The sequence below is a fragment of the Chenopodium album genome, chromosome 3 (assembly GCF_948465745.1).
Source record: "Chenopodium album chromosome 3, dcCheAlbu1.1, whole genome shotgun sequence".
NCBI classification, from domain to species: domain Eukaryota; kingdom Viridiplantae; phylum Streptophyta; class Magnoliopsida; order Caryophyllales; family Amaranthaceae; genus Chenopodium; species Chenopodium album.
Window position 1 is genome coordinate 13,505,001 of NC_137836.1, and position 22,201 is coordinate 13,527,201.

General features: G+C 36.6%; 3 protein-coding genes and 1 pseudogene across 5 annotated transcripts; 3 read left to right on the top strand and 1 right to left on the bottom strand.

Annotated features, from left to right (window-relative positions):
• Window positions 1-4,265: 4,265 nt before the first annotated feature.
• Window positions 4,266-7,431, top strand: LOC145624860 (acid phosphatase 1-like). The gene is made up of 3 exons (XM_081677945.1): window positions 4,266-4,468; window positions 4,561-4,722; window positions 7,272-7,431. The coding sequence occupies exons 1-3, from the start codon at window positions 4,266-4,268 to the stop codon at window positions 7,429-7,431; spliced, it is 525 nt and encodes a 174-aa protein (XP_081534071.1).
• Window positions 7,432-7,438: 7 nt separating this feature from the next.
• On the top strand, window positions 7,439-10,682 carry LOC145611747 (F-box/FBD/LRR-repeat protein At1g13570-like). The gene is made up of 3 exons (XM_081667113.1): window positions 7,439-9,636; window positions 9,743-9,901; window positions 10,146-10,682. The coding sequence occupies exons 1-3, from the start codon at window positions 9,484-9,486 to the stop codon at window positions 10,437-10,439; spliced, it is 606 nt and encodes a 201-aa protein (XP_081523239.1). The 5' UTR covers window positions 7,439-9,483; the 3' UTR covers window positions 10,440-10,682.
• A 2,377-nt stretch (window positions 10,683-13,059) lies between these two features.
• Window positions 13,060-16,704, top strand: LOC145623848 (F-box/FBD/LRR-repeat protein At1g13570-like). Of its 2 annotated transcripts, XM_081676731.1 has the most exons (4): window positions 13,060-13,221; window positions 14,888-15,793; window positions 15,921-16,079; window positions 16,203-16,704. In XM_081676731.1, exons 2-4 carry the CDS (start codon window positions 14,909-14,911, stop codon window positions 16,494-16,496), a joined length of 1,338 nt encoding a protein of 445 aa, XP_081532857.1. In that variant the 5' UTR covers window positions 13,060-13,221; window positions 14,888-14,908; the 3' UTR covers window positions 16,497-16,704. The 2 variants fall into 2 exon arrangements, with proteins under 2 accessions (XP_081532857.1, XP_081532858.1); XM_081676732.1 differs by lacking the exon at window positions 15,921-16,079.
• A 21-nt stretch (window positions 16,705-16,725) lies between these two features.
• On the bottom strand, window positions 16,726-20,174 carry LOC145623849 (glutathione hydrolase 3-like; annotated as a pseudogene). The gene is made up of 6 exons (XR_014110273.1): window positions 19,600-20,174; window positions 18,499-19,021; window positions 17,956-18,190; window positions 17,569-17,854; window positions 17,362-17,499; window positions 16,726-17,213 (listed from the first exon to the last, which is right to left on the bottom strand). The product of XR_014110273.1 is annotated as a glutathione hydrolase 3-like (transcript).
• Between the last annotated feature and the right edge of the window lie 2,027 nt (window positions 20,175-22,201).

Sequence of the window (22,201 nt, forward strand, 5' to 3'; positions counted from 1 at the left end):
TGACCCCGGGAGTCTCTCCATGTATTCAGTTCACTTTTGGACAATTTTTCACTTTTTTAGACCCGGAAATAAAAATTGTCGAGATGGTTCCCATGGACCCTAATATACCCTGGGAGTCCATTTGGGTGGGTAAAACCATCCAATACACCTTCAAACTGTCAATTTGTCCGTTTACAACTTGCACCGATTTCATAAACTCAAGGCTACCACGGACATTTATGGCAGCATATAATGATCATATATGGTTCCAAACAACATTATATGACCCTGGGATGTAACCCCTAGTATCTCGAGACTTTTCGACACCGGGTCCCGAAACCTCTGAAATTGGCCAAAAAACGTGTATTATAGCCTTCATTTTTGCCAATTTTGACTTATTTTTTAGCCGGAAACAAAAATTGCCGAAAAGCTACCTATAGACCCTAATACCCTCCGGGAGTCCAATTGGGTGGGTGAAACCATCCAATTTGCCTTTAAGCATCTAATTTACCACTTTCCGTACACGCCACTTGTATTGGCTATTACCCTTCCACGGGGCCTTTAGGTAGCCGACTTTTGGTTGGGTATGGGTCCAAACAACATCATCTGACCTCGGGATGCATCCCGTCAAATTCCGTGAATTTCTGACACCGGGTCCGGACATCTACTAAATTGCTCCCATTTCGTGTATTTTAGCCTTCAAATTTAGCTTCCGTACATCATTTTTTCACCCAGCAAGATTATGCATCCAAGTACTTCCATGGGTTCCCAGAGGGCCTTTGGAGTCATGGATGATGCCCAGAACCATCTCATTCATCCTTGAACACCATGTCTTAAGGCAACGATGGCATACCCTCAAACGACAAAACTAGTTGTTTGTATGCCTTGTCCTTGGGTGCACCATGTCTTGTGCACATGCCACAAGCCCCCTTGCACCATCCCACACCCCAACACTTTGGCTTTGTCACTTGTCTCAATCCACTACTTAGCATTTTTTATCATATGACAAGCAACGCTAACCTCGTTTTCCAAATTATAGGTGTTTTTAGGGAATAGGATGGGGGGGAGGGACGAATCGAAGCGACATAGGGCTGAATCTCAGTGGATCGTGGCAGCAAGGCCACTCTGCCACTTACAATACCCCGTCGCGTATTTAAGTCGTCTGCAAAGGATTCAACCCGCCGCTCGGTAGGAATTGTACTTTAAGGCGGCTCTCACGGCGCATCCGTCGCGTGAGCTTAGCCTACGACACGTGCCCTTGGGGGCCGAAGCCCCTACTGTAGGCAATCGGGCGGCGGGCGCATGCGTCGCTTCTGGCCCGGATTCTGACTTAGAGGCGTTCAATTATAATCCAGCATACGGTAGCTTCGCGCCACTGGCTTTTTAACCAAGCGCGATGACCAATTGTGTGAATCAACGATTCCTCTCGTACTAGGTTGAATTACCATTGCGACACTGTCATCAGTAGGGTAAAACTAACCTGTCTCACGACGGTCTAAACCCAGCTCACGTTCCCTATTTGTGGGTGAACAATCCAACACTTGGTGAATTCTGCTTCACAATGATAGGAAGAGCCGACATCGAAGGATCAAAAAGCAACGTCGCTATGAACGCTGCAACATCAATTTGCTCCAAATAAAAACGCATCCTCACAGCCCAACGTTTATAATTCTTTCCATCAAGAGGTTCTAACTTAGACATATCAGGAATCAGAAACTTGGAAGCCATATTCGTCTTTTAGATTGTTAAACTAGTAAGCAATAAAACAGAAATTACTTATCTCTTGATGCGTGAACCAAAGTGACAATAGTCGCGTCGTGGAGAACCACTGACCTAAAAGACGATTCCGCGCTACCTCCCGGTGCAGTAGACTAGAAGCGGTCGCCCTCCAGGATAAGCACGGCGCCGGAGTTTATGAGCACTCACAAACCCGACTGGAACTCAGAATACTTGCCCAGAAAAACAGAACAAAAGAAACTCGTGTTTAGATAATTTGAGAGAAGAGAGATAACTGATTGTGTTGTGTGTTTAGACTGAAAAAACCACCGAGTATTTATAGGCTGAAGAGGAAAAACGGGAAGTATAAAAGGTGGGAAGAATCTGGCCAAGAAAATGACCAAATTAATTTGGTCAGTCAATAACCGAGGCAAGAAACAAGGAATTAATCAGTCAGCTACAATCAAGGAATTAATGACTGAATGAATTCCATAATCCCAACAGTCAGAAAAGAATAATCCCAACAGACAAAAAGGAATATTCTGTTTAACAAAAAAAAAGGGAAATAAAATTTCTCCAAAAAGATAACAAGGACCCACGCCCGCGCATCGCATTCCCCAAGACCCCAAGTCCCGAGGCCCGAGCCTGACCCGACCCGGCCCGGCCCGGCGCGCGCGCGCGTGTGTGTGTGGAGTAACACACACCTCCAACTCACTTAACTAAGTAGTGATAAAGCACTACAATATAAAAACAAGGAAACACCTCAATCCCCAATCAATGTGGGACTTTTTCTCCTCAATTGTTTTTCTCTCTCACTTTGATTTTCCCCAACACTCTTGTTTTTATATCAAGAAGTTCCAACACCTTTCCCCACCGTTAATCGACACCCCACCACCCTTCAATCCACCCTAACGAAAACCCTTACATCAATGATTTTTCAGTTTTTTTTTTTTATTTTTATTTTCTGTTTTTTTTAATATTTTTTTCCTATGTTTTTCAATGATTTTTCATTTTTTTCCTATTTTTTTTTTAATTTTCAGTTTTTTAATTTTTTGATATTTTTTCCTATTTTTCTGTTTTTTTTTATGATTTTCATATTTTTTTTTTCAATTTTCAGATTTTTAAAATTTTTTTTATTAATTTTGTGATTTTTTTTTTTAAATTTTCTGATTTTTTTCCTAATTTTTTTGGACCAATCGTGTGTTGACATGTGTCATAATTAACCTTCATAACCGGTTACAACAGGTTTTGACTCATTTAAAGTGGATACCCTATAAAGGTTGGATTATTTTGAGTTAATCGAAAGGTTGACTTATTTTGAGCGAATCGGGCAAAGGTTGACTTATTCTTGACAAATTTTCCAAATTATTATTCTTGAGTTTGTATTTTAATTTTAGTGTAAATTTGTAACTAACTACTATTCAACTTCCTCTGTATGTTTTTTATATGCATTACTTCGATTGATATATTTGCTGAGACATAACTTTGATAATTAAAATATTTTTAATTCTCAATTAGTAAAAATTATAACAAAATTAAATTATAAAAACCGGATATTATGATTGATTTAATAATAATACAGTATATAATAACACTTATTTATTTTATGTTAATGATAAAATTAAATTAAACACGGTATGTTGTTATCTTCAAGACTCACTACTAAGGACCTGTTCATATTTACTGAACTGAGCTGAAGTGAACTGAACTGAACTGAACTGATTGGAGATGAACTGAACTGAACTGAATTGAACTGAAGTGATTGGAACTGAACTGAACTGAACTGAACTAAGCTGAAATGAATATTTTATGAGAGAGGGAAATTAAGAGCTGAGCTGAACTGAACTGAACTGATTGGAGCTGAACTGAACTGAACTGATTGGAGCTGAACTGAACTGAACTGAACTGAAAATAAGTAAATATGAACAGGCCCTAACACTAGTAGGATAGCTTGTTAGATTAAGACAAGTAATAGGTAGTGTGTGGAGTAAGCCATGCAAAGAAGTGTGTAGAGTAAGCCAAGTAGTGTTTTGGTTGCTTTTGTAGTATTGTGCTTTGTACACTTTGTAGTTGACTAAGCTTGTAGAATAAGTCAAGCTTGGTAGTGTGTTATATAAGCTACAACATACTATTTGTATAAGTAACACAAGTAGAAGTGTGTGGTAGTAGTAGAACATTACTTACTCTAAGGTTTTGAGTGAAAACATAAGAGAGTGAGTAGTAGTAGCTTGTGACTACAAATACTAGAGAGCTTGTGAGCTCATTAAGAGTGTTTGTAATTGTGGTTTTGTAGCTCAAATTCAATAGTAAGATTGTCTTTGAGTAGGGTAACAAAGTTACCCATAATTGCTTGTGTTGTTTTATTGTTCTTTGGCATTGTTGTTAATTTCTTGCTTGTTCTTCGATCCCGAATTGCTAACATATGTAAATAATACAAAAGTCAAATTGATTCATTAAAAAAAAAAAAGCCAAAACGGAGGGAGTATTCCTTTGTATAATTAATTTTGACAAGCGCGTTTTTTGTAATTGTAAATACTAACCATTGGTTTTATTTTGAAAGGAAGAAAAACATGACAGATTTCTTAGAGTGGGGATTAGGGCCTGCAGGTACTCATCTACCTGTCTTGCAAGCAAGTTTGAACCTCTACAACGAGCTTCGTAAGCTCGGGTTCACGATCTTCCTCTTAACAGGCAGACCAGAATGGATTAGGAATTCGAGTGTAACAAATTTAATGGATGCTGGATACATTGGTTGGGAAAGATTGATTTTAAGGTATTTATATACAATTAACCATTTGTAACAAATTTCTCGGGTTTAGTTTTGAGGTATACTAACCATTTGTGTTTGATCATGTAATGTTGTAGGCAGCCTTCTGATAAAGGCAAAAGGGCAATCGATTACAAATCTGAAAACAGAACGAAATTAGAAGATGAAGGTTATAGAATTCATGGCAATTCTGGAGATCAATGGAGTGACTTGCTTGGATATGCTATTGCACAACGATCTTTTAAATACCCTAATCCAATGTACTACGTTCCATAATTTATTAATTATTAGATAATTATTCATCATATGTAACCATGATGTAGTCACATCTTAAGGCACACATACAATATTACTCTGTACTACATACATGGGCTACATAAAATTTTACACCTTTTAAGTTTTTATTTATTATGTATGGTCGAAGTTAATGATTTTATGTAGCCATTGATGCCTGGTTGATATAATTTAATGGAGTATAAAACATATTCCTGAGCCTCAACCGTTAGCTTAAGCTTTTGGTTGAGTTGGTCCACTAACATGGTATCAGAGCCAGCGTGACACAAAGGTCACGGGTTCGAATCTCATTCACCCCCACTTTCAAGTGGAATATTAAGCACTGGGTATGAGGAGGGCCCATGCTGCATCCACACTTCTAGCCCAAACGGGCTCTCGTGTGAGGGGGCGTGATGGAGTATAAAACATATTCCTGGGCCTCAACCATTAGCTTAAGTTTTTTGTTAAGTTGGTCCTTTAACATGGTATCGGAGCCAACGTGACATAGAGGTCACGGGTTCAAATCTCATCCAACCCCCACTTTCAAGTGGAATATTAAGCGCTGGGTATGAGGAGGGCCCATGCTGCATCCACACTTCTAGCCCAAACGGGCTCTCGTGTGAGGGGGCGTGATGGAGTATAAAACATATTCCTGGGCCTCAACCATTTGGTTGAGTTGAATTGGTCCTTTAACATAATTAATTGTATTAACTGATTCAACTAGATATATAGTTATATTACATACATACTTTGACTAACTATACTCTTGAAAGTATCTACTCCTGTATGTAATTTACAATTAATGTTGAAAACATGGAACAACTCTTTTAAAAAAATAATTTAAGCAACTTTTTAAAATTAGCTTGATGAACTTTAATAAGATGGTTAATCCATTTTTATTTCCTGATCAAATATTAAAAAATAAGTGATTGTATAGTCTAACCATCTACTACGTAATTGGATAGCTACCAAAGGCTATAATTCGATTAATGATCATTTTATCAAATGAAGTCCAAAAGCTATAGTTGATTTTACCTTTACACAATAGCATGATACTCCCAAAAATCTCAATCTCAATGAGGAAGAATAAAGTCGAGCAAAATCCAATGAATAATGAATATATGCTCATTACTGTCAATTTAAAATACAATTTTTTTAGTTAAGCTAGAACAATAATGAATGATTAATTTAGTAATTGCATTAAGATCATGTTCTTTTCAACAAATTTATGTTAATTAAACTGAACTGAAATTAATTTTATTGAACTGAACTTAGTATTGCTAAATTGAACAAATTTTATTTTTACCGATTCTCTATTATATTTCTCTTTCAAAGTTACTGATTTTTATTGAACTGAACTTATTTTTGTTGAATTGCACTTGCTATTACTAGATATCGTTTTTTTAAAGTTAAATAGATGAAGGCCTAAGTTACTACTATTACATAAAATTTTTACGAAAAACATTAAAAATAAAAATAAAAAAATATAAAAATTAATGTTGCAATAACTAAAGAATGTTAGCAACTACTCCGTATTATCTACTCATAGGCGTATAGCATTGTACTTCTCCTAAAAATCAATCATTTAAGAATATCCATAAATTGCCAAAATAAGTAGGGGTGTCCGTTCGGTTTTCGGTTTGGATTTAGTCCAAATCCGATCCAATCCGAAATATAATTCGGTTTTCAATTTTCCGATCCGATCCGATCCGAATTTCTCTCTTGATCCAATCCAATCCAATCCGAATTACAATTCGGTTATTTGGATCCGATCCGAAAATCCGAATTATAATACATTATTTTTTAGCGCCTAATACAATTATAAAAATAAAGCTTCACTATAAATAAAAAACCTCAAAATCATGATTAAAACAAATAGTTCAACGTCAAGTCATTAATTAATTAATACAAAGTCTCTCTAACTTATTTTACGTAGTAGTATGTATTTAAGCTAAACTTCAAAATATACAAAAATCCATATTTATACAACCTTAATTTTATAATTCGGTTTTTGGTTTGGATTGGATCCAATTAGGGTCAATCCGAAAATCCGAACTTCCGAAAATTCTTAATCCGATCTGATCCGATTTAAAGTTTGGATCCGATCCGAATTGATAATTCGATTTGGATTGGATTTCGGTTTTTATCCGAATTATGGACACCCCTAAAAATAAGAAGTATTACACCATAAAATAAGAACAAGGGTCAATAAACTATTTGTCCACATTCTTCCCAATCTCACTTCAAAACCTCTAAATCAGTCTCTAAATTTTTCCGTCTCAAGTTTACCGGCCATGTCTTCACCGGAAAACCACCTTTCTTTCTCTCTCCTTCTCATTTTCTCTCTCCTCACTCTCACATTTTCCCAGTCCCTCTCCTCGGAAAACCACCTTCTCCTACCCAGCAACCGGAAATTCGGCCAAGACGACCAACTCTTCTGCGAAAGCTGGCGGTTTTCCGTCGAAACTAACGACGCCGGTATTTGGTACACCATTCCAACCCGATGCTTTGACTTCGTGAAAAACTATGTTACCAGTGACCGTTACTTGTCGGACTCCGAAGTTGTCGCCGGAGATGAGTTGGCATTCGCGAAGTCTGTTGATGTTTCCGGCGATGGGAAGGATGCTTGGATTTTCGATGTTGATGAAACTCTTCTCTTCAATTTGCCTTATTATGAGGATCATGGATATGGGTGAGATTTTCTGTTTTTAATTTTGCGATTAAATTGATTATTCTGTTTTAATTGATTCAAATTTGGTATATATTGGTTTTGACTGTTATTGTTGGTTATTTTGTCATTAATATTGTTGGAAATAAAGAAAGGAAATTCAAAGGCTCAGATATGAGCGCCCGATCGACCGAGCGAGACCCGCCGATCGGGCGCAAGAAGAATCGTAAAATTCTGGAGTTCCGCCGCCTATCGGGCAAGCTCCGCCCGATCGAGCACCCGACTTGGCGCCCGATCGTGCGAGACCCGCCCGACTGGGCGCGAGAAGACGTCTGGAAAAAAGGGAGTGTCCGCTCGATCGGGCGAGCTCCGCCCGATCGGGCGCGTGTTTGTCCATTGGACTCCAACGGTTCCCTTGGATTCCTTTTCTTGTTTGATTTCTTGTAACCCCCCATTTAAGAGGTTGATTATGGTGTTTTTAAAGACCATAATATTTCTGATTTTCTCTTCTTTGTTCATAGAAGATTCCTCCATGATCTTTCATCTTCTTTATTCATCTCCATAAATTGGAGGATGTTTTCTGATTTTTACATACACAAGAAATACATATCAAACACAAGCTTGCTTAAACACATACTCTATATTGGGCATAAGTTACTTGGCTCCAACCTTCCACCCAAAAGTGCCTTTGTGTGGAAGTGGTGTGTTAACCTTAGGGAACGTGCCGGCGAATACAATAGTTCACCCCGGTTGCGCCGGAATTTCGTTTTCAAGTCAGTGATTTGCATCACGACACACCGTACTCTTTCATTGTCACGAGATCATTTTTTCGATCTCCTTATTTTAGAATATAGCCTTGAAAATACTTCTTATATTACAACAAATATTAGTAATTTTTATGAAGATAACAGCAAATTTATTGATTATCTGTTTATATGCATATGATTATAGCTCAATACATTTTATGAAATGATGTTAGGAATTGGTGTGAAGAAGAAATTACCACATTTTTTGTTTGTTTATGGAGAAATTGTACTAAATTAGACTAAGTTATGCTAGTTTTGGAGATTCTGATGCTGGATTTTGATATTGGGAATGTCATAAATGAAATTGGGCATGAAATTGTTATGTTTTGTGGACTTGTGGTTAGAGGTTTTGATCAAGTGTTTGATTTGATGGCGAATCTAGTGTTCGAGAGAGGGTTATATTTGAAAGTTCATAGGATCAATGTATCCGTTTTTATGCTGATGGGAGTTGTATATTGATAGTTAAGTCTATCACAGATTCATAGCAATGTGCAATGTCTTAACTTGTTTATGATCCTTAATTGGAAAGGAAGGTCAAGTAATCCATGTGTTCTTAATTATTTCTATGGTGATCCTTGCTGCCTCGATTCTTTGTTTATAAGGAGTGATTGTATAACAAAATTAAAGGCGGTGTGAATATTGAAATGTGGTGATATGTGATGCAGGGTTACATAAGTTATTCTTATGACTTGTATTAGTTTTATGCAATAAGGTGGCTTTGAATTGAATAAAAACACGATTCCAAAGTAATCATATAGCTGAAACTCAAATCATTCTTATATAAACCTTTATATAAGATTGTAATGGTTTCAAATGAGCTTATATGACACCGGAGGACATCCCACACATTTGGTACAATTTTGGAAATATTGCCCAAAATTTCCCCAAAAGCGTGAGTTGTAGCCTTTAGTTTTGGTAAAATTTAGACTATGTTAGACCCATAGAGGAAATATGTTTGGGTTGGCCCCATTCACTCCACAACACCCTAGCAGTCCATTTGAGTGGTTGAACTGTTTTATTTGTCTTTCAACCGCTAATTTAACCATTTATTGCATACACCTCATTATTCAACCCAATGCCACAAACAGGACTTCAGTGATAGATTATTGATCAAATATGGTTCCAAACAACATAATATTACCCTAAGATGCATCCCCAAAAATGTCGAAATTTTCCGACACCGACATCTGTTGCCTCAAAAAATTGGTCAAAAACGTGGACTATAACCTTCAATTTTGGGGAACTTTGGACTATTTCGGACCCGGAACAATAAGATGTACAGAAGCTTCCCATGGATGTTACAACACCCCGCGAGTCCGTGGTTAAATGAGAATCCTGAAAGCGGTCCAATGGTACTCAACTCGATTAGTGATCTTGCAACTTCATGTCAACTTCAATACCTTCATTTTGGGGGCTATTTGTGTGAGGTAAAATCTTAATGCTTTTAATTTTGTTTGCAATTTAACTTGTGCTTTGCTATAATTGTTCGTCATTCATATTCAATCTCATCTCCTTTTGGCTTGGTTTTGCAAGCATTTGGCTGCAGGTGGTGTAACAAAATCGCTTCCTCTGTCATTCAACTACCTCAGCAAGCTTTGTTTGTCAGAAATTAAATTGGGTTGGGTAGATGTGTATCGATTTGTTATTGGCATGATTCAGAGTTGTCCTTGCATCAAGGTTTTGGAAATTTCAGTGAGTATCAAAAAACATTTGGAACAAATATGTATCAATCATGCATCTTCATAACTAATTTGTTAAATCTTTGCTAATATTACCTTTTATATATAATCTTTTATCCTAAGAACTACTCTTTCCTTCCCAAAATCAAGTGCCCGTCTCCTATTAGGATATTATAGGAAACAGGCACTTATTTTTGGGATGGAGGGAGTAAAATACAAAGTAATTGAAATATATCTAAAGACTTCAATCGATGTAGGGTTTTGGAGCCACACCAGAAGGCACAGATGTTTCTCAGCGCGAGATTGACTATGATGACAGTATCGACAGCTACAAATTAGGCCATCTTACTAAGGTGGAATTTACAGGCATAACAGGATCAAGTGCAGAGTTGAAATTCATTGAGTACTTGCTTGCTATCTCAGAAGTGCTAGAACTTTTTCTCTTTAAGTGCAAAAATCTTAATCCCACCTCAGAGCTAAAGGTGTCAAGAGATCTGTTGCGACTCCGAAGAGCATCATCAAAGGCGCAACTTATTTGTATGAAGTATTAAAGTGTGTGAGAATGTACTTCTGAGTTCTGAGTAATATTATTTGTAGCTTAAGTAATTTTGTACTCCCTTCGACCCTAAACTACATGCATGTTTCAATATTTTAATACTCACATAAATTAAAAAAACAGGCATGTAGTTTAGGGACGGAGTGAGTATCATTTTATGAATGATAAACCTATTTGTCAACACTATTTTTATTTTATTTTTTTGGCAAGGTGAACAGGGAGCCCCCTTATATCACAATTTTTGCCTGTATTGACATCTATAGGATACTAGGTTAAATCCCGTGCCATGCACGGTCATAATTAAACTTTACGACAAAATTTATAAAAAATGGTGTTAATTCAACAAATTTATCCAAAAAAAAATATTTGTAACAAAATAATAGTCTCTAATTAAAGATATTGATGGTCAAAGTTGTGTCGCAACAAATGTGCAAATTCAACCATAACTTATAAAAAAACGGAGGAGCATAATATAATAAAATGATTTTGTTCAGTTGTTTTTATAAACGTTATGTATATTTGTAAGATTTATACAAAGTATCATACCAAAATATTATTCCTATTTTTAATTAAAATAAATTTTAAGTCGGAGGAAAAAAAATTATAATAATATTATGATAATCTTGGATGATGATATATGTCAATACTTTAATTTTAAACTATGTTAGTATATTTGTAACTAAAAGATTTATAGTATATAAAATACATGTTAAAAAATAATAATAAAAAAAATTTAAATTGAATATGATTGGATTAAATGTGTTGTCAAAATGAAAATAAGTATTATGGTAGGTTATAAAATGGAAGTTATTAAAATTTGGCAAAAAAAAAAAAAAAAAAGGGAAAGATAAAAAGGCGGGAAATTTTTTTATAACATCGTGACAAGTGTCACTTTAGGTTCGCTTTTAGTATAGGTTAATTGATTGATAAGGAATGTTTGCAAATGCTTTCACTGATGACTTTTCAAGGTTGCATGTTCTTTTTTTTTTTTTTTTTTTCCAATTTTATAATCATAATCACACCCACTTATATATTGTTTTATTTTTCTGCTTAAAAATTTTGTACCAAGGGTATGGGCACTCAAAAAATAGATGAGTAAGAATTACTATGTCAATATATATACTTATAATAAAGGTTATTTTGTTACAGTATTTTTATTAGCGGTCATATACTTACATTGATGCATCTAGCTGCTAAAAGGTGATCATTGTGCGGGCCAATATAGGTTTGGGCTGGGCCAAGGGCAAAAAAAGTTACCCACTAGTCGGAGGGTCATACCAAATTTTATGCCAGAAACTGCTTTCCCAAACTCACCCAAAATGACCTGACTAAACGGGGCTTTTCAGGCCGGAATAAAAAATGAACTAAATATGCATAAGATTGAATTCTCAAAGCCCAAAAAAATTCAGGCTGGGCCAATGAACCAAGACAAATTTGATCACCTCTACTAGCCACACATAAAATTCGCCGAAGAGTTCTAGGGCAACCTCAACTGGTTTTGGACCCATTGCCTTAAATAATACTGTTAAATTATTTATGAGAGAATAGCTTTGCTTGATTATTATTCATCAATAGGTAGAGTATTTATACAATACCTACGAACATAAGATAGGAAACAATATTCCTAAAAGATATACTACCATAATCATAAACCCTAAAGATATATTTAGAATCATAAATGCTAAACATAAAATAAACCTAAATATATTATTCTCTTAAGAATATCTACGGAAAATATATCACACATATATTTTCCGATATCCCATATCTCTAACACCCTCCCGCAATCGTAACGGCAGTAACACGAACGTTGCGATTGGAAATATAATTCATCAATTTGTTGAAGTCGATCGAGTTGCACTACTATGTTGATGTCGCCTTAATTTTTTTATTTTATTTTAAAAAAACGAACTTTTGCTACCACGGCCCTTTGCTGGCCCTTTGCTGGTGTCCGTAATCTTCTTTGCCACGGCCCTTTGCTGGTGACCGTGATCTTCTTTGCCAGGCCCTTCGCTGGTGTCCGTGGTCTTTTGCAATTTTTTTTTTTTTTTTTTTTTTCTGAATAAAAAAAAAGCCAAACGTGGCTTTTCTTCGTCTCCATGGAGATGCAAAAATGGAGGAAGCACACTCAAACACTTCAACCTAACCAAATCACATATGATCATTCATATTGATCACATACACCAATAATAACCCACGTATCACATGGTTATTCCATAAAAAAAAAATTAAATAAAAAAATAGAAATTTCAAAGAGCACTACTATTGCATAGCGGAAGCAAATTTATGATTCCCACCGGTGGGTTTAATATTCTAACCCACCGGTCTGCTCTTGATACCATGTTAAATTATTTATGAGAGAATAGCTTTGCTTGATTATTATTCATCAATAGGTAGAGTATTTATACAATACCTACGAACATAAGATAGAAAACAATATTCCTAAAAGATATATTACCATAATCATAAACCCTAAAGATATATTTAGAATCATAAACCCTAAACATAAAATAAACCTAAATATATTATTCTCTTAAGAATATCTACGGAAAATATATCACACGTATATTTTCCGATATCCTATATCTCTAACAAATACAGTAATAAAGAAAATATTTTCCAGGCCAATTAACAACAAACAAGACTACGGAATAGTAGAATGGGTATGAAAAAAAGATTGGGTTGAAATATGATAAGAATCTGTTACGGTACTTACGGACTACCTGTATCTCTGTTCATTCTTTAACAAGCCAGTGAAGCTGCCTACATTCGTTAAGGTATGTATCTTCTTCAATTCTTCTTTTGCTCCTTATTTTATTTGTATTAATTAATTAATTAATAATACTGGAATTTATTGTTTTTATAGTACTATATGCTAATCACTCCATTGAATTTTTATTTGTCAGTAGTAGATTAATTTTTTTTATTTGTCAGTAGTAGATTAATTAATATCAATCAAATTTGTTAAGTGTTAGTTTTTCGAACCCTATTTTTTTTTTTTTTTTTTTTTTTTGTTGTATGTGATCATGAGTGAATGGTTGATTACTGTGATAAATATTATGAATGAAATCTTATTTGTTTTTGTTAGTTTGTGTATGAATTTTTTGTAGTTAGAAAAACTCTCAACTCCAGTGAGAAAAGTTCTTCCCTTTTGTCTTTCTCTTTTGCTCCTCTCTTTTAGTCCCCTAAATTAGCTGGAAGTATTATACAGGGTACTTTTTATGATTTAATTGTGGCTCCCGCGATGCCCCGGATTATCATAAGTTTATGAGTTTGATCAGAATAATGTTTTTAATTAATCAAAAGTAATTTAAATAGGTTAATGTTCATCTTAAATTAGATTATAGATTATTGTGCAATTTTTAGGAGAATTTTAAGTAGGGAGGTTTTACATATACGTAGATGTTCTAAGTAAAATAAGAATTATTAGGCGCTTGGAATGGGGGTAATAGATTAAGGGGTAATAAAAGTCAAAATAGGTAAATTAGAGTAAACATAGGAGAGAGGGAGCTTGTGAAGATGTGATTAAAAGAAGCTTTATGTAGTGGTGGATTGGTGATAGGTGAAGAAAGAGAACTATTACCCTCATTTAGGGGGTAATAGGTTGCACTAGGGGGAGGTGGGTAATATTACCCTCATTTTGAGGGTAATGATTCCTCCACCTCCCTATTTATTATGTCACTACAACCCCAATTCATCCATGGAGACATTGTGCCCATACAATAATACCTCTAATCAACTATAATTTACTTAGTTTGACTTTTATTGTCCCCTAATCTATTACCCTCATTCCAAGCGCCCCCTAAAATGACTTACTAAAGGAGAAATAAACTTTCATCTAAAATGTGGATTGCAACAAATGTAAATAGCATAAAAGTTGGACAAATGTAATTAGCACAAACAAAAAAATACTCGCACACATTAACATGAATGAAACTTTTAAGCTACACAACAATAATAATTTACCTCCAACTGATCAAAGGGTTACTAATATAGAATTACAAAAATTGTCTAATAATATATAGGAATCGATAGATGACCAAATTTATTCCACATGGCAAAAGTAAGTGTAATCAGTTACATAAATTAAACACATTTAAACAATGTTATTTAGTTCAATTATTCAATTCAATCCAACAAATTAGCTAGCTAGAAACTAATGATTTGTGGTGGTTTCAGTGGTGGTTTTGTGGAGTTGTGTGGTTCTGGTTTCGTGGGTGGTGGCTTTGGGTGGCAGTTTTGTGGCGGTTCTGTGTTTAATTGTGGTAGTTTTTTGGGTTGGATTAATCATTTCCTCCCCTCTCACTACTAATTACATGCCCTTATTTTTCAATTATTTGTGTGTAAAAAAATATAAACAAAATTATATGCCCTTATTTTTCAATAATCATGTTTAAGATTTTTTACCTTGGGTTCTGCATTGCACACACCCCATTTGTGCAGATAATCGTTGACAAAGGAAGTATGAAAGTAATGGATTCATCCAAAATTTCTATGAGCACAACTACTGAAGAAGCTAAACAGGATTTAATCAGTAATCTGCCAGCTATCGCGACAGATAAAATTCTGAAACACTTGCCTATCAAGATGGCAGCCAAGATGAGCGTGCTATCAAGAAAATGGAGAGATAATTGGCTGTCTCAAAAACACCTTGTCTTGGACAAAACTTTCTGGGAAAGAGATAATCATGGCATCAGCAAAACTTTCTGGGAAATAGATAAGCGAGAAGATAAGTATGGCATCATCAGCAGTATACTCTTCCATCACAATGGAAATATACATGAATTCCATCTTTTTCTTCCACAAATGACCCGTATTAAAAGCATTCATCTCAGTCAATGGTTATCGTTTCTTTCCAAGACTAATACCAAAAAACTAGCTCTTATAAATTCCAAGTCTACCTACATCATGCCCATTTCTTCTCATATATACTTATGCAAAGAGTTGCTCAAATTGAGACTCGAGCATTTAGCTCTGAATCCTCCTCCTCCTCGTTACTTCAATGGTTTTATGAAACTTCAGAGTCTTGAACTATACAATATTACATTCAAGAATAGTTCTATGATTGCGAGTTTGATTGCAGGTTGTCCAAGGCTGATAGTTTTAAAACTCCTTTGTTGTAGCTTTAACTTGGATCACCTTACTATTGATCTACCTAGTCTTGAAAGCCTAGTTATTTCTGTAAAGAGGTTAGGATGTCTTTGTTTCAAAAGCATTGTAAGTCTTAATAACATCTCATTGTGTTTAGACAAAAGACCTGAAAGTCATCCAACAGTACTCAACTCGATTAGGGATCTTGCAACTTCATGTCAACTTCAATACCTTCATTTTGGGGGCCATTTGTGTGAGGTACAATCTTATTGCTTTTTATTTTATTTATTTGATATATAAAACTTGTTCTTTAATTTGCTATAAATTGTTAGTTCCATCATTCATATTCAATCTCGTCTCTTTTTGGATGGCTTGGTTGTGCAAGCATTTGGCTGCAGGTGGTGTAACAAAATCGCTTCCTCTATCATTCAACTACCTCAGTAAGCTTTGTTTGACAACAATTAAAATCAATCGCGTAAATGTGTATCATTTTGCTATTGGCATGGTGAAGAGTTGTCCTCGCATCAAGGATTTAGAAATTTTAGTGAGTATATCCAAATTAAAAAAAAAAAAAAAATAGCAATTAATATTCAAAACTATTTTGTTGATCTGTGCTAATTAATATATCAAAAGACTTCCATTTGATTGTGTTTATTTTATACTGCAGATTCGTAATGAAGGCAAAGCTGTTATTCAGCATGAAATTGATTTCGATTACAGGATTGACAGCTACAAATTAGGCCACCTTACGAAGGTGGAATTTACAGGCATAACAGGAACAATTGCAGAGCTGAAATTCATTGAGTACTTGCTTGCTGTCTCAGAAGTGTTAGAACTTTTTCTCTTTAAGTGCAATAATCTTGATGCCACTTCAGAGCTAAAGCTGTCAAGAGATCTGTTGCGACTCCGAAGAGCATCAACAAAGGCTCAACTTATTTGTATGGAGCAGCATAGGATCTAAAAATGTAGTTTTGAGTTCTCAGTATTGTTGGTAGCTTATTAAGTAATGTTATATCCTTTTATGGAAGATAAACCTATTTGTTCTCAGCTTAAGTACCCGAACATTTGTTCTTTTCGAGTATGGAAATTTGATGCAGTTTAGAGCTAAAGATGTCAAGAGATTTGTTCAGGTTCCAAAAAGTTATATATTTGTTTGGATTGTCTGCAAATGCTTTGACTGAGATGAGAAATAATATTAACATGTACTGATATATTATTAAGATTTGAAAAAATACTGCAGAATGAAATTCCATTACAGTATAAATGCCATCTTACTAATGCCAATATTTACCTTAGAATGCAAAGTTTCCTGTGAATCAAATGACAAACCTATTAAACTAAGCAAGATTAATAAATGCACATATTAACCTTAATTAAGCCTATATATACATATATGATTTGATATTCACACTGCTGCAGGCCTTCCGTCTTTTCTCGGGTCACTTACACCAGTAAGTTTACCAAAGTATGTGTTACCAATAAAATTCTTTCCTGTTTTCCGGCCTAGATCAACTGAACTTTCGAATGTCTGAACAATAAGTTGACAGATTGCTCCAATTTCGATAGCCTTTAGCTGGTGACCTCTCTTCTCCAAGAAAATCCTCGGTCCTTTGGAGAGTTCAATGTGCTCCCCGTCAATCACAGTCACATTCTCATATAAGACTTCATTTGGAATTAGCTGCAGAACATCAATTTTCAGGTTGATCATTACAATTCAGCAAAAAGATTATGTTTTGGATTTTATCAGCTATTTGAAATTAATTCTGAATTCTGATAGTCTTTCAGATGAATTATATGACAGCAAATAAAACGAGAAAAGTAAAAACCTTATGGTAGACTCGTGCTCTTTGGACAGAGGTAAGAGGATCCATTCCCAGAACAAAATGGTTTAAGAAAACCTGGGTTACTGCTGGAATTATGTTCATCCCACCACTACCACCTATAACTCCGGCCAATTGATCATCCTGTCAATTAACCAAACAAGAAACATGATCAAAATTCGCAAAAGAAAAGAAGGTTGAAGATATTAATACAATGCTGTTCGTTTATCTTAGCTTAAGAATGATAAGGGGAGTCATCGAAGACAAGGGTCTTTTCCCTGGTTGTATGAAATTTGCAGGATCAGGAGGAAGACTGTCAGGACTTGCTTCTGCAGGAGTTGAAAAATCACCCATCTCATCGTTTAACACGATCCCAGTAGAAGGGGATAATACCCCTCCTCCAAATGGATAGTTAACTGTTGTTGTCACTGACACTGCGTTCCTCTCAGCATCAACGATGCAGAAATGACTCGTTCCATGATCTTGTAGCTGACTCCACCTACATAATTCAAGCATACATTTAAACTTTAAGACCATCCCCGTTTTTTTTTTTTTTTTCCTTTTTCCTTCAGGTAGTTAAGATATCCTGCCTTTAAATACCTGCTCATGTAATATTCAGGAGGGAAAGTTGTGTTATCGTATATCTTATGCCAAATTCCCTCTGCAAAAGATGTGGAAGTCATGTCTGATGTATACTTAGTGATGTTAACAAAAGCAGGATCACCCAAGTTCATTCGGACTGCAAACATATGCTTCATTGCCTCGATCAGTCTGTGTAAGCCTAAAGGCCCTTCAATTGCATTAGGGCTCCCATAGTTGCTTAGTATGTTTAATACTTTAATATCTGTTATACACCAGAAAATGAAAAGAGGATTCCTTTCAAGCCATACTATCAAACATACAAATAAGCTGATTCTAGCAGTAGACATGATTTTTACAGATGTTTGATCTAATGCAATAAGATACCAGAGTACTTAAGATCGAAAAAGATACAATAAGCATCGGCTAATTGCATGATATCAAAGCTGCAATATCTGAAACCTCACTAACAGTTCAAAGTATCGTAGATTGGTAAGAGAGTGTTTCTAGAAGACAATTTTAAAGCACGTTTTTCATGCATCAACCAGCAGTAGCTAAAAGCACTTACCAGGGTCATTCCCAGGGTACCGCTTGAAGGAGGTGGCATTCCGAGTATTTTAAACCCCATTACATCAGCTTCTAAAGCATTCGTTACCTTCACTTTGTGATTCCTAAGATCATCCTCTGTCAGAATCCCACCTGCCTCTCTCACATCCTTCACTAACTTCTTACCAACCGAGCCATTGTACAAGGCTTGTGGCCCTTGTTCTGCTATTGCCTTTAAGCTTTTTGCAAGCTTAAGATTGTAGCATACATCGTTTGTCTTCAAGAGCTTCTCGTTTGGTGCAAACACTTGCCTTAAGCCAGGATCAGCCCTGATTTTATCCTCATGTTCTAATAGGTTCTTTTCTAAATAAGGAAAAACTTCAAACCCCTTTTCAGCAAACTGTATAGAGGGTTCGAATAGTGTTTTCCATGAAAGCCGGCCAAACTTCTTCCATGCTTCATGGAGTCCAGCCAACTCACCAGGTACTCCCATCGATAAGGGGCCTGAAAGCTTCGCCTCATGATTACTGTCGTACATGTTCTGTTTTTGTTAACAAAAACCAATATACTGTCAGTACTGAGTAACAACACAGGGACCAAAACCTTTGTTACGTAGAATATGTACTACTCTCTCTAGTCCTATATGATAGACCGACCAAATGTTTAAGGGTTGCTAAGGATCTTACTCAACCAGCAACTCTCATTGATTAAATCAGCTTAATGCTTGAGAGTAGAGATGGGAGGTAAGGGAATCCCCCTACTCTCAAGCAAGTGTAGTTGATGGGGCGGCTTTAAATTGTGACTTCAAAGTCACACTGTGAGTTCCCCACCAACTTCATGAAGCTCCACTGATGCTTGGCTAAGTGGGCCCAACTGCACAGGTCAACGCTTGAGAGTAGAGAAGAAAACTAAAACTTGTGACTCTATCACGTAGTGAGTTCTCCACCAATCATGCTTGGTTAATGATACATTCGAGATTTGATGCAAACAGAACATACCTCTTTCAAAAAGCAGTAAAGAACAATCAAGATTATTAAATTAATTCCAATATAAATGTATAAAACTACCAAACTACTAATCAAAATCAAGCAATTAGATAAAACAGTAGCAAGAAGGAACCTCAAAAGCAGCTGAAGGAGCAGTTTCTCTCATATCAAAAGCCAGAGCTTCTGATGTTGTGGCAGACCTGACAACCATGAAAGCTCCTCCTCCTATCCCACTAGCCATGGGATTAACCACACCCACACACACCGCAGTTGCAACTGCAGCGTCCACAGCATGACCACCTAGTCGGAGCATCAATGCTCCCACCTCTGAACAACGTCGACCATCTGCTGCGACAATCCCATTCTTTGATTCCACAATCTCAGGTACATCAACCTGTGGTTTTCCATTGAACTTTTGTTCATTCTTTACCAACCAAGAAGTCTTTGTACTCCCAAAAGCAAGGCCTATAATAAGGCATTTGCAAAAGAGAAGGATTAAGTTTGTTGGAACTTTCATTTGATTGTGTCAACTTAGAAATAAAATTGCAATTCTTAAAGATTACTAGCATAATGCAATGTATTTATACTGATTAAAATCCAGTGACAAAAAAGTCTAAGATTTCATGCTAATGATTTAGTGATGAGTACTGAAAAGTCACAAGAACTTCAAAGTCAATAAAATCAACACATTGACATGAAGTTATTTAGATCATACAAATTATTAAAACAAAGGGATAAAGGATAATGGTTGGTTATTACAAACGGTGGATGATATCTTGATTTTGACATTATCTTTATTATTGAAAAATTTAATATGAGTTATATTATTGATTATTTGATATGAATTAGAGTGATAGAAACAAGTTATTACATAATTTGAGTATAATGCTTGATCAAAATTTCATGATTCTATAAATAACTACTCACGTAATATTTATTTATTGAAGGAGTGTCCAATCTAAGATAACTTATGGAGTATAACTTCATAAGGACATAAGGTGGTGTTTAAAAGAGTACTTATGGAAAATTAGATGGTATTCTGAGATGTACTCCATCAGCTCTAAAGTGGGAAATTTGACTTTTCAAGGTCACATGTTTTTTTTTTCCCCGTAATTTTTTAAGATAATACTAGCATACTATACTACTAATTTACTACCAGTATGTTACTCGTATTGTAGTATAATAAATACAAGTGTTTGGGTCCAATTGATCTAATTGGGCCTAGTCATTAAATGATCCAATATTCCAAGGTCAAGGCCCAAGCCTCCAATCAAGCCAAGTCAGTCATGAGTCATTTGGTCCAAATTGCTATGGTCAGTCCATGATTATTTGGGGCCCAATTGCTCTCCTCTCTTTACATGCAAAGGTATAAAAGCCTTCAATTAATTCATTTATGATATACACAAAAGCCTCAAGCATTAAATCTCTTGCATAACTTCCTCTCTAAAAACACTGTTTGACTTCGGCATCGGAGGGGTCTTCCTCGGATCCTCCCCCGGGGCCAGTTTACGTGTGTTTGCTGTGCAGGAAACCTTCGGCCCAGCATCCTTTGGACCGGACAAGTCTTCATCTACTTCATTGGACCTTCGGCAAGGTCCTATTGTTTTCATCCGAAACAATTTGGCGCCGTCTGTGGGGAAGATTTTCAAAAAATCTTTAATCCAATCAAAATCATCTTGCAATCATCTTAGTAGCAATGACTAAGAATCGCAAGAACAAAAGACTAAGTCAAGGAGTGGGCGAAAGGCCTAAAACTCCTACACCATCACCTTCGCCGGACCAGAACTCTTCTAAGGGTGCTAGTTCGGGGGGAGGGTCATACCGGGAGGATTCCCTTTCTCCCGTAATTCACAACTCTCATCATAGACCGAGTCCCCCTCGGTCTAACAGAAGTCAGTCCGATCATAGGACTCAATCAGTGCTCCAAAGCCAACCTTTGACCATCCACTCTCACTCTCACACTCAGCCGAGGACCCCTTTGACGGGGCCCAGCTCGGAAGAAGTGACGAGAGCGCTGGCGGTGCTTATGGAGGCAATGAGGGCACAAAATATGCCTCCACCTCGTGATCGAACTCCTCCGCATACCAGGCATCAGCGGAGGAAGCTCGACCAAGATGGAGGGAAGCCTCCCTCCTTCCAGGAGCTGGAAGAGTGGGAAGAGGATACTTGGAGGACTGAGAGAGAGAGGAAAAAGAACTCTCAATTTTTCAAAGGATCCTCTACCTCTCGGCCAGAAACGCATAAGAGCAGCAGCTCAGCCTCTCAGCCGGAATCTGCCCACCGAGAGCGACCTGAGACTGTTCGCCGAAGCGTGCTCGACCGACTCGGCGGCAGAGAGCCGAGCGTGCACAGCCGCCTCTCGTTCCCTGTAGCCGAGGCCCGAACTTCCCAGCCAGGGACGAAAACCACTCCTACCTCTCTAAGCAGGCGGAGCGCGGTCCCTTCGGCCAGGAACAAAGGCAAGGTCGTTATGCTACCCATCAGTTCTCCATTCGAGCAATAGATTCTGGAAGAGCATGTGCCCACGGTTAAAATACCGTCGCACATTACATATGATGGGACTTCAGATCTGAAGGACTATATCGCCTCCTACGAGGGGCACATGCATCTCTGCCCAAGGTCCGAAGCGACCTGGTGCAAATATTTTCCCACCACTCTCAAGGGGGTCGCGCAAGCGTGGATCTCCAAGGGAGTAAAGGAAGGCTCTATAACGGGGTGGGACGACCTGTCCACCA